This window comes from Gymnodraco acuticeps, unplaced genomic scaffold (genome assembly GCF_902827175.1).
Source record: "Gymnodraco acuticeps unplaced genomic scaffold, fGymAcu1.1, whole genome shotgun sequence".
In the NCBI taxonomy this organism is placed as follows: Eukaryota; Metazoa; Chordata; class Actinopteri; order Perciformes; family Bathydraconidae; genus Gymnodraco; species Gymnodraco acuticeps.
The window spans coordinates 731,301-742,983 of NW_022992275.1; the positions used below are offsets into that span (position 1 = coordinate 731,301).

Consider the following 11,683-nt stretch of genomic DNA (forward strand, 5'->3'; position numbering starts at 1 on the left):
GAAAATAATTGTTTCTTTAATTATCTGTGATAATGATTTGTGTTGTCGTTATTGACTAGTTTAATCAACTCCATTTTTATGTCACAATGTATGTAGAGTAGGTAACCTAAAAAAGTGCGAGCAAGACCCCTTGTGATGATAAATGGTATTGACATATGTTATACATTCTATGAAAAAAATCGTTATCACGCCCAGAGGAAAAGCTTTTTATGGCAACCATTTTATAGGTATTGATTGACAGAGGGCATGGCATCATATTGATTCCAAATTTGTATTAACACCGAATTACCCCTATATTTGGATTAATAAAGGGGCTTCTTACCAATTATTTTAGAAGAACGCATACAGTTTATACACAATTGAACTTGTTTACATTTCTCAAAATTCTAATATAATCAGATAGAGATAATCTTCATCTCACCGTCTTCATCTGCAGACGAGTTTGCTCAGCTGCCATAGTGACATCAACATTTTAATATATTAAGATATCGCGAAAGTGTCTTTATGTCAGTCTTAAACACGCTTTGTGAGGCTTGGTTTTGGTTCAACTGAAGTGTGTACTTACCTGAACCCTTTTTTTAAAAAAAAATCAATATTTGTTTATATTGTGAAACTTCGCACCATTCTATGATTCAAGATTTGATCAATGCACAAATATCATTTATGATTGACTTTAGAAAATATTATTATTTTGCCTTTTTTTCCCCCAATATGAATTGGTGTCCTTTTTTGTATGGAAAGTGACTTTAGAATCTGTATGTTAATATGCACAATCATTCACTTTTAAATCCCAACGGCTGAAATGTTTATGCATAATAATACTGTTGCCTGCTGTTCAACAAAATATCGGTTGGTATTTGCCCCCACCTGGTGGACTGCTTGTCTCACAGCACTTGATGTTAAACATCTTCCTCCTCACACATCTGAAACAGAATTGTATGATTGTAAAAAGTTACTTCAGTGAATGAATGCAAACAGGAGCTGTTCTATAGACACTTTATTGCTCTGTTTATTGTTTTTACACTCAATATTTTCCCTTGGGTCAGACCAAACACTCCCCCTCCCAATTTCTGTTACCAAACCAAGTTTTAAATAGCAAAAACATAACTAATAATGCAGTAATACAATATACATGACACTATAAAGTCTTAAGGAGAAATCCTTCTCACTAACATATGGCTATACTGGTCCATTTACAAAATGCTTCTTTATATATTGTTCACATCAGATATAAAACAAGAGAAATGCACATTCTTTAAAATGTAAATAAAATGTGTTGTTTCTGTATATATGCAGATATATATTCGTGTGTGAATTCAGTTCCATGGCAACAAATCAACACCCAGCAGTCTATATAATAACCAAGTGTATCAACAGTTTACAGAATAATAACATGTTTCGATTGTTCAGATCTAATAAAAGAAATAAGATGTAAAAGAGTATGAACAGCAATGTAGGATTTTAAGAGACAGTTGTACTATATTTTGTGATTTTCTATAGATAAAATTACTAAAATGTATATAGAGGAGTATTTCAGACGCCTTCAAATGCTTTTTTTCATACCAGAATGACACAATGTAAAGCCTATTTTGAAGGATGAATTTGAACATATTCTGTATAGTGCTTGTTGTCAAAAGAAACCCCAAAATGAATCAATCCTACACAGTCGTGTCCGGGTATCCCCTGCCAGATATAGCTTATTTGTCAGAATTGCTTTTTTAGTATAATTATTAATGATATGATACGTTTTAAAAACAAATGTGTACTCCAACCCAGAGATTGTACTGTACAAATAAATGGCACACACATCTGATATTTGTATTTTCATCTACTGAAACTACACCCTGCCGGTTAGTAAGATAATATTTTACACAATGGGCGCCGAGGGTAGATCACCTCTATCTGACTGAACAATAGAAACGTCTGTATTATAGGTAACTGTACACTGACTGCCGCTCCTCTGCGAATACAGAGAATCACATTGAGAAAAGTTATGGCTACATTTTGACTAAAACCTCTTAAACGCCAGATCCTAAATGTTGGCTTTGTACAAATGTCCTACCTGTCATACTGAATACAGAGGATTTAAAAAAGCAACATTTGAAATACCCCCACTGTGTTTTCTTAAGGAAAGTTTTCCTGTTTCTTCAGAATTACACATTCTTAACTTTGTAAGAAACCTAAAATCAAATCCCTTTAAGTAACAACTGAACACAAATGGTGGAGTCTCGTCCACTTTTGGACAAGTTTAACTACAGTTGAAGAGACTGGAGTAGTGAGTGACTGTAACTACAGTGATGGCCGACTACAACGAGCCCAACACCATATGTATATAAGAACTAAGGATATCTCTTAATGTGCTTGACAGGTCTCAGGCAGAAGAGGAAAGAAGTACAGTTTGATTGTAGATAACATCTTGTACTCCGCAAAAACAGTCGTGGTGGTACTATCGTCTTTTCTTGTCTCACTTGATCCATGTGTGCTGGATGGCCGAGGGTTTAGGCTTCATACACCCTGAGGAAGAAACAAAACATAGTTATTTGTTGTGATGAAATACTCTTGATAAGTGTTTCCTTTAGCTTCCTTCTAGCATGCTCCATTAAGGTGTTTTCCTTTGGTCTCATTTCCTTGTTATTATGTTGTTGTGTATGTAGGTGGAAGAAAATGTTATTTCTACTCAATAAGATACAGCTAACCCTGACTTCTGACCTCCCTGTGATTGAGGAAAGGTGAGAGGAGATTGCACTTCAACTGGTCTGATTATATGAAACAAGGTCAAGGGTGCAGCATAGGCCAAGGAAGACACCATAAAAGTTTGAACCAGATTCTCAACAGGTGGAAGGTACACACATTATTTTCACAAACAGCCTTGGTGGAGTCTGCTATTTTGCAATCTGCAGTACATGCTGAATAGAGCTAAATACAACAGCCGGAAAGACAAATCAACATATTATAATTATAGGATGTAAAATAAAAATGCCAGGAATTAAAACTCAAGCATACAAAATATTGTATCTATTTTTGTCGTGAATTATGAGAGTTTTACCTGTGCTTGTCCTTCCAGATGCGGAACCACTTGACCAGATTCTTGGTGCTCTGAAGTTTGGGATGAAGACAGTACTCCTGCCCTTTGAACCGAGCCACGTTCTCCATCGTCACACTGAGAGGAAACAACAACCAACATATGTTAAAAAGAATACTATAAATATTATTATTAAAAAATATTAAAATAATGTTTAACCTTATGCATTTCCATTTCATTCAATGTAAGGTTCAAGAGGGCAAGATATTTATTTTTGTATTCATGTAAGCCTTCTTCAAAGGGAGCTTAACATCTCAAATAATAACACAATATTATACACCATTATTCTACTAATAACAGCCAAATGTCAAATATTCACTCATTAAACTGGAACAGCAATATATGCTTGCTACCGTAATAAGATAAGGTAATCCTTAATTTATAAGTGTCACAACAGGTACATTTGAATTGAATGAATAGTGCAACAATGAGAGAATAACAACATTATAATGAATTAGTAAACTGTTGAAAACCAAAATATATTGCAATAAACATCAAATCTAAATGTGTTCGCATGTCATGGAATTGCACAGGTTATGACATAAGTTATATGTTTAAGAAAAGAAAATGTGGAGATTAAACAATATAAATTTGAAATTCAGTGCAATCATTCGGCTACATAAGGTAGTTTTATCAGGCTGCATTATATGTTTGGAGTAATACATAACCATGTAATCTTAAACAGTCTGAGAGAAGTCTGAGTCCAGCTACAGGAGAAATGTTTTTGAATGAATTTCAAAGAACCAAATCAAGTAGAAATACAGATTTAAGGGGGTATTTAAATGATCTGAAAGGGAATCTGATTTATTTTGAATAGAGGCTATCAAAACGTAGCACATTTGACATGTTTTGCAGCAAATCTTAGATTCAATTGTAAATCGCCCTCAATAACATTCCCGCAGTTAAAAGCCCTCCCATTGAAAAGCACAGGGCCGACAGCCACTTGGCAAAGCAGTAATATTATGGAGCTGCCACTTAAAAATGTGACATCCAAGCTCATTGAATCAGTTGCTCTGCTAAAGGCAATGGTAGAGACAGTCTGCCCGCATGTGGCATATTCAGGCCAAACAAGTGAATTGTGGGAAAAACACCCAGCATGCCGTGGGGCCTCTCCATCCAGTGACACACTCAAAGGCTCGCCAAACCATGAATGCTTAATAAGTTGACTGGGGGAGAAAAGACTTGTCTCTAAATAAAAACACAGCATTCAGTGGTTATAAGGTTTTAAGTTAAAGAGTTTTGCATCTTTTCTCTTGCTCATTCAGTCCCTTTGTGTGGGTTTGAGGGGCAGCGGTACGTGCTTTGTTAGTGAAGAAATGTGCCTTGAGTGCATGAGAACATTAAAGTGCTTTTGCATGCCAATGGACTTATATCTGTAAGGCTGCAATAACAAACACACACAGGATGTTTATCCATAGAGAGGGGAAATGTAATCCTCATTACTGCTTTAGTTCCTCCTCATTGTCATTCACCTGGGTGGCTGACTGCAGACACTGGCTCTAATTTGGTCTGTGAAATGTTTCATAAGCACAGAGTCAGGAAGAGAAGGAAGGGAAAAAGCTAAAGGAGGTATTTAAGGGCAAAAGGGAAGAGAAAGAAAGTGATCTTTACTGGGGTATTTCCATTTTCTGCTACTTTAAACCACTACTTCACATTTAAAGGGGAAATAATCCATTTATTTTGAATCAAATGTATTAGACAGCTGCAACAAGTTACTTTGCTGTAACAAACATAAGCTTCATCTTCATAGCAACAACAAAAGTTATACATATATAATATAATATGTATACACTCATTGACTATCCTGCATAACTTTTATTGGATAAAAAGTGAATTTTGCTGATAATACTTTTACTTCTCTAGAGATTGAAGGGCTTGTTCTTGTAATGTTAATATCCGTTAATAATGTAAATAATAGAGGCATTATTAGAGAGGCAGCTAGAAAAACAAAGGGCACAATAACAAAAAAATGTGATAGGAAAAAGAAAAGATGGTGAATAATGTTTTGAAAGAAAAAAGGTAGTTAAAAGACTGATTGGAAAAGAGAAGAAAAGAGAAATTCGGAGAAAACAGGGATACTTTGTGGCTCCGGGCTTGTGTGCAGTTTGGGGAGAGGGCGCTCTGAATGCCAAACTGAGCTCAGAAAGCCAAATGGCCGCAGTAGAGGCCAGAGGGGGACTCGCTCGCTCGTTTATCTCCCGCTCTCTTTCTTTCTGGAGCTTTCCGGAGCCCGCTAAGGTTAGTTTTTCACCCATCTCATGCTAATAGAGGCCTTAAATACTGGCTGTGTCGTGGAACACACACACACACACACACACACACACACACACACACACACACACACACACACACACAACCACACACACACACACACACACACACACACACACACACACACACAATTCTTAGCACCGTTTTGTTAGCCCAACACAAGGATTACCCAAACTAAATGTTTGAATAGTCTCATAGTATAGTTTGACTAAGCACATATGTTTATTTATTTAAAAAAATGTATATTCATTTAAGAAATGATGTTATTTCAGGGCATAGACAACAAGATGAAATGTAGTTAAACTATAAATTTAAAAGCAGCAAATGAGAAGGAAGAAAACATAAATAATAATAATTATAATAAAATAATATTTAAAAATGAACATAGATTTATTGTCAATTGTAGAGTTAATATCTTAAACATTAGGAGTTAAGTCAGTGCTCAGTCTAAACATGTCATCATAAAGCCCAAACAAAGATTTCCTTCTCTTACGGGCTCATGGTGTTGACCTACATCCTTTCCTTGGACACTTATTTAAACATTATAATCCACTTTAATACATTACTCTAAACAAGTCTTCACTTTATAATGTAATGATGTACAGAAATTCATTTTTGTCCCTAAAACAAACCAAAACAAGATATATTTCACATTCTCAGAATACGGTTCTCAATGCTGTTGACCACATCGTGTTCTCTCTGTGGTTTTGTAACTTGCCAGCAGATGGCAGCAGAGTTTTGACATAACACGGTCTCCAGGGAGGCTGACATAACATCCCATCTGCAGTTCCTCCATGAAGCTTTGACATGAAACTTCAAATGAATCCCTCAAGGAAATGACAGTTCACATTTCTAGCTATGTTTGAGACTCAGCTCGCAGGAGATGAACCAAGATCATTGTAAACATGATATACTAGTATAGACTGTATATATAAATAATTGTAAAGGTTATTTATTCAAAGTTTTCTATCGGAGTGCCGCAGGGGGGTTTGAGTTTGAATCCCTCTGGAGGAAGAGAGCAAACAATCAAGCTGGTTAACGTTAACATTTAACATATTAGCTGTCTGTCTGCTACAGCTCTGATTGTATGGGTCAAAGGTCAGACAGCAGAGTGAGAGTATAGGGGTATGGATCAACAAATATGCTAAAACTGCACACTGACCCTGCCATTGAGATGCAATAATTCCAAGAAACAAAAATAGAGGGGAAGACAAGTGAACAAATACAATATTTTGGTCTTTATTTTATACTCGATATGGCACAATGTACCAAATAATCAGTTTTAAATAATGCTATTGTTGTTATTTTTATTTATACTGTTACTTACATTTCCATTATTATTTATATTCTAATTATTCTTGCAAAATCATACCTGTCCAATCCTGGATGTTTACTCTTACGTAATGAATAGAGGTTTATCATATTTTATCGTATCTCACCAAAGATGCATGTGTATGTGATGTATACATTGAACACAACATATGAGTAGTAGGATATAAACTGTTTGATATTCTATCATTAAATGCCTGGAAATTCCACTAAAGCTCGTATTAGATTGTCGTCTGTTTAAAGTTCTTGAAAGAGTTGTTTCTTTTCTCCCCACATTTCCAACGTATAAATACTTTCATGCTCCTGACAGCATGTGGATGTCTAAATCATCAGTTAGTCATCACACTGTTAATACTCCTAAGTGCTTTGAGCACAGGCGAGTGTTTTGATAAAGCCTGTACGGACGCCAAATATTCTTATGGCCTTTGCACAGTCACGGTTGTATACCTGGGAGTCAAACAGGTTCAAATACTGTGACATGTAAGTGCGTGCCAGCACAGGGAAGAAGATTTGGAAGAGAAAAGGTGGGAGGGGAGTAGAGAAAAACAAACATAGAGAAGATGGGTAGAAAGAGGTCATGAGCGTAGAAAAAAATCATATAAAGGACATGAAGGATAAAGAGAAGAAATAAAAGGAAATGATGAGAGAAAGAGCTTTACAGAAAGGAAGAATGAGAGAGTGAAAGAGATGAAATGTCTCACTCACAATATCATCTTCTCCTGGCAGAACGGGTGTTTGGGTTTGATCTCCAGCTTCTGCACATCCTTGTATCTGATCTTTGGTCCCTTTCTGGTGCACTTGCACTTGTAGGCTGCAGAGAAATCAAACACACACAATTCAGACTGACACAAGTAACACAATGAACTTGTAATACTGGGGGTTTAAAACATAATGGAAACTGTCTTTTGTCCGACAAATGAATACAGTTAGACTAAACACTACCTCTACAGACAGGAGGTAGGTGTGATTTGACTGTATATTTAATCATCAAAGGCTTTACAAAAACGGCTCCTAACAAACTCCTTAGTTCATGTACAAAATAGTACAATAGGTCGCATTGAAACATGTTGAAAATAAGAATAAATACATAATTCAAGGCTGAATGAGAATTAGTAGGTTTTGTATTCTAATTTGCATGTAAAACGTTTGCAAATGTTGTACTGAACATACGTTTAAAGCCACTTCCAAATACATGTTTGTCCAATTATCACAATAGCAGTGTATCCAATGCAGCAGTTCACACTGAATGGATTCAAGGTAAACAGAGAGAACCTGTGGATTGAATGGAAAAAACCCTCTTCATTTTACTTTTGGGTAACACACCTCTTAGATATTTGTATCTACATTTGTTTCAGCCTAACACCTTCCTGCAGGTTTCAAGTCATTGTGACTTTACGCTGCAGAATAAAGGCAGAGGAAATTAGTTTTTCCTGGTTGTATATCTGTGATGACGGGTGATGACCTGGATAGTCCAAGGTTTCTTTCATCCATCACGTCTAACTGTCCTCACCCCGACCACTAAATCTGTCAGGATTCACACAGACACCCGGACTACACAAACTCATAATACTGAAGGTTATGTATCCATCCTGTGTGTTATGGTTTCTAATTCTAACCGTATATAACATTTTGGTATGAGCCTCTCTCTTCTTGACTGTATATCCTGCCATGTAGTTAATACAGAGTAGCAGAGTGAAAGTTATTGGTTTGTTGGTTTCTCTTGTTTTTGCTCAACACTATGAAGTTGGTTGAGTGCATTTGAGCAATATCTGCTTTCAAAAGAGCTGACAAAGACAGAAAATTGCCCTTGTAAACACATGCATCGTTTTTTTCCTTAAAAGTTGTTGTCTTCCTCTATGTATATTTCAATAATGTTTAAGTTTAGCAGGTGTTTTAAGTACAACATTTATTTTTCATTAAATATGTTATTCACAAAAAACAACAGCCCCCCCCCCCCTCCTCCTCCACATGGCCCCATGAAAACTGGCTTTAAATTGTTTCAGTTACATGGTGAGTTTCTCTTGTCCTGCCAGAAAAACAGAGTCCCAGAGAGGTGTTCAGGGGAGAAAAGGCTTGCTGGGTCAAGGCTCATTTTGAGACCATAGTTTTCAAAGTACAATAATATGATGTAACCTGTGATATGGTATTCATAATTACTTTTATAAAAGTGTATGGTAAAATAAGGCTGTTCAAAGAGTGCTGAATTACAAGTTTGCATGCAGCAGGTGGCATATTATCAACATAAAGTGTTTTTGTGAGCACAAGTATGCAAGTGAACAGACTGAGACACTTAAGCTAGGCTGTTGTTTTCCAAAACTGTGCTGGAGATTTGGGGATCTTTGGCATCAACTTTACTCTTGTTTTAGAATAACTCTGGATGGAAAGACTAGCCTACTTTTAAACGTTCATGCACACAACAACAAAGTACATTAGGCAAATCTGTCTCCACCCAATCTTTGCTAGTCAGTTACATCACCACATCTTCCATGCAAAACACCTCCAATTAAAAACAAATATAAACTTCTACTAAAATTGAACAAAAATAACTTACCTTCTGCGCTAAAGACGTATAAGGCCACCACTAACAAAAGCAGCACCACCGTGCACCGATGCATCTTCAAAGGTAACAAACAAACAAACAAACAAACAAACAAACAAACAAACACAAATGTTTCTTTAAAAACAAATTCCTAAACTCAGATTCCTCGAAAATCAATCGACAAAAGTCTTTCGAAATAAAATCCACATGCAGTGTCTGTTGGGGTGCAGAAGTGAAGGAGCTGAGGAGGTGCTTTCTTTCAGTCTCCTTGGAGCTGATCGGAACTCCGTCTGTGCGTCCTGAGCCTGGATGAACCTCCTGTCTCCTCTCTCTCTCCTCTCTCTCTCTCTCTCTCTCTCTCCTCCTCTCTCTCTCTCTTCTCTCTCTCTCTTCTCTCTCTCTCTCTCTCTCTCTCTCTCTCTCCTCTCTCTCCTCTCTCTCTCTCTCTCTCTCTCTCTCTCTCTCCTCCTCTCTCTCTCTCTCTCTCTCTCTCTCTCTCTCTCTCTCTCTCTCTCTCTCTCTCACGCCTGCTCTTTTAAAAGCAGCCCGCTGTCACTTCCTCATTAATATGCACGGCCAGACAGCGAACAAACACTTGTGGCCGGAGAGGGAGAAGTGGAGAACAGGGAGAGGGACAGAGGGAGGTAGGAGGGGAAAATTCGCATATTGTTCCCCAAAAAGAGGGTAGAGTGACATCTGCTGTGGTGGACCAGTTTATGTTGTAACCATAGGTTGTAACAGATCCGCTTCTGTCCTGATTAAAACTGACGGTAACCTTATCCGGAAGTGGAGCAACGTCATAATAGGAACATTGGCTACATTGCACATAGTTTGAATGCAACAACAACAGAATGTATTTGCTCTATTAGTTGTTTTTGTGTAGTTATGTTGGTCAACACTTACGGCACACGTTTTGACAGAGTTAATGAGTTTTACATTATATCTTTGATAAGTCCAGGTTTGGTATCAGTTCATTAGCACTTTGCGGGGTTACCATGGCCACATAGAATAGTCGTTTCTGATTGGCTAAAGAGAGAAGATTGCAAACGTAATAATTTAACATCCAAGGTTCAGCCACATTTTCTGAATGGATATTTAGTTGAAAGTTCATTATAGTAAGTAAATATGTAAGGGGATGAAGTGCAGCGAAGCGGTCATTGATTAAAAAAGAACGACAGGTGGATCATGGAGCCCGAGTGAAGTCTGTTCACAGTTTCTGTTCCACTAACAAGTCCTTAAACAATCCCAGAGCAGCCAATACCTTGTCCCTGTCAGTGTTTACCTCCCGTCTGTCTTCTTCTGTTGATTTATCTGACATCCAATGCTCTGCCTTTTAACCTATTTCCTTCTATACTTTGATCCTCCTTAGCAACAATGATGTTATGCTCACCAGCGGTGTTTTATCGAGTATTAATAACCTGAGGGAAAAGTAGATCAGCAGTCTTTTTCATAGAAAAATCAACATATGTACTCTGCAAATGTTGACTAGTTTAAAAGAAGGATATCAGAAGTATTGTAAACATATGTACAAAATAAGTTTAATTTTATCATTATCTCACACAAAAAGTAACAACATATACATTTTTAGTTGAAGAACCTAACCAAACTTCCTAAAACATTAAGAATCTCCTTTGAATAACCAATCATATAATCAATAATGAGTGTCACTGTATTGTGTGAAAGTGAATAAAAGCCACCATTGTATCTGAGGATGCCATCAGGCTGAAACAGTAAGAGATAGCCCTGAGAAGAAGGTCTGACCCCACCCACCTGGGACACTCTGACCACAGGATTAAACAGGATTCATCACAGTCCTGCATCGTGTGTGTGTGTGTTCACCTCCCTGCCCTGAACTCTGATGCAATCAGCTGCTGTCATTACTCAAACCAGTGGCCATGAAATGTCTGTCTGCACCATGCATTTAGTGTGTGTGTGTGTGTGTGTGTGTGTGTGTGTGTGTATACAGTTTGTTCATGCCCTACATATTCATTTTTGTGTGTGTATGCACGTGAGTATGAGCATATTTGTAAATGCTGATGCCTGATCAGCGAGGAATCAAATGGAAATCTGTCTTGACTTCAGCGCCTGTCTTCCCTTCCTTTGGTGCTCTGGTTAAGCAGCAAACATCAGTAGGACATTTACTGCCAGCTGTGAGAGATTAAGATATATGTGACTGCTGCAGGACACTGATGCTGCGTGAATCCATCTCTACTCATTTTGTTCTGAAGATAAAAGACATCGGTGAGCTGTCTGTTCCAGTCTTCAGCTGCAGGGACTGATAATCAGTCTGACGTCTGTTGTCTCCATCCATTAGATCACTGCAGCCTCACTGAATACTAGAGAAAGGAAATAAATTGTTGTTGAATAAATACAGAGGATTGCATCCTGAAGGAATCTGTCTTGAAATGATGACGAAAATGACATCACTTTAAAGAAACGTGTAATCAGTCATGGTGCTGGTT

General features: G+C 37.3%; 1 protein-coding gene across 2 annotated transcripts; it reads right to left on the reverse strand.

Annotated features, from left to right (window-relative positions):
* Positions 1 to 979: 979 nt before the first annotated feature.
* On the reverse strand, positions 980 to 9,537 carry cxcl14 (chemokine (C-X-C motif) ligand 14). 2 transcript variants are annotated; one of them, XM_034207344.1, is made up of 5 exons: positions 9,433 to 9,529; positions 9,234 to 9,297; positions 7,388 to 7,493; positions 3,047 to 3,160; positions 980 to 2,514 (listed from the first exon to the last, which is right to left on the reverse strand). In XM_034207344.1, the coding sequence occupies exons 2-5, from the start codon at positions 9,295 to 9,297 to the stop codon at positions 2,499 to 2,501; spliced, it is 300 nt and encodes a 99-aa protein (XP_034063235.1). In that variant the 5' UTR covers positions 9,433 to 9,529; the 3' UTR covers positions 980 to 2,498. The 2 variants fall into 2 exon arrangements, with proteins under 2 accessions (XP_034063235.1, XP_034063234.1); XM_034207343.1 differs by having other exon boundaries at positions 9,234 to 9,537.
* Positions 9,538 to 11,683: the final 2,146 nt, after the last annotated feature.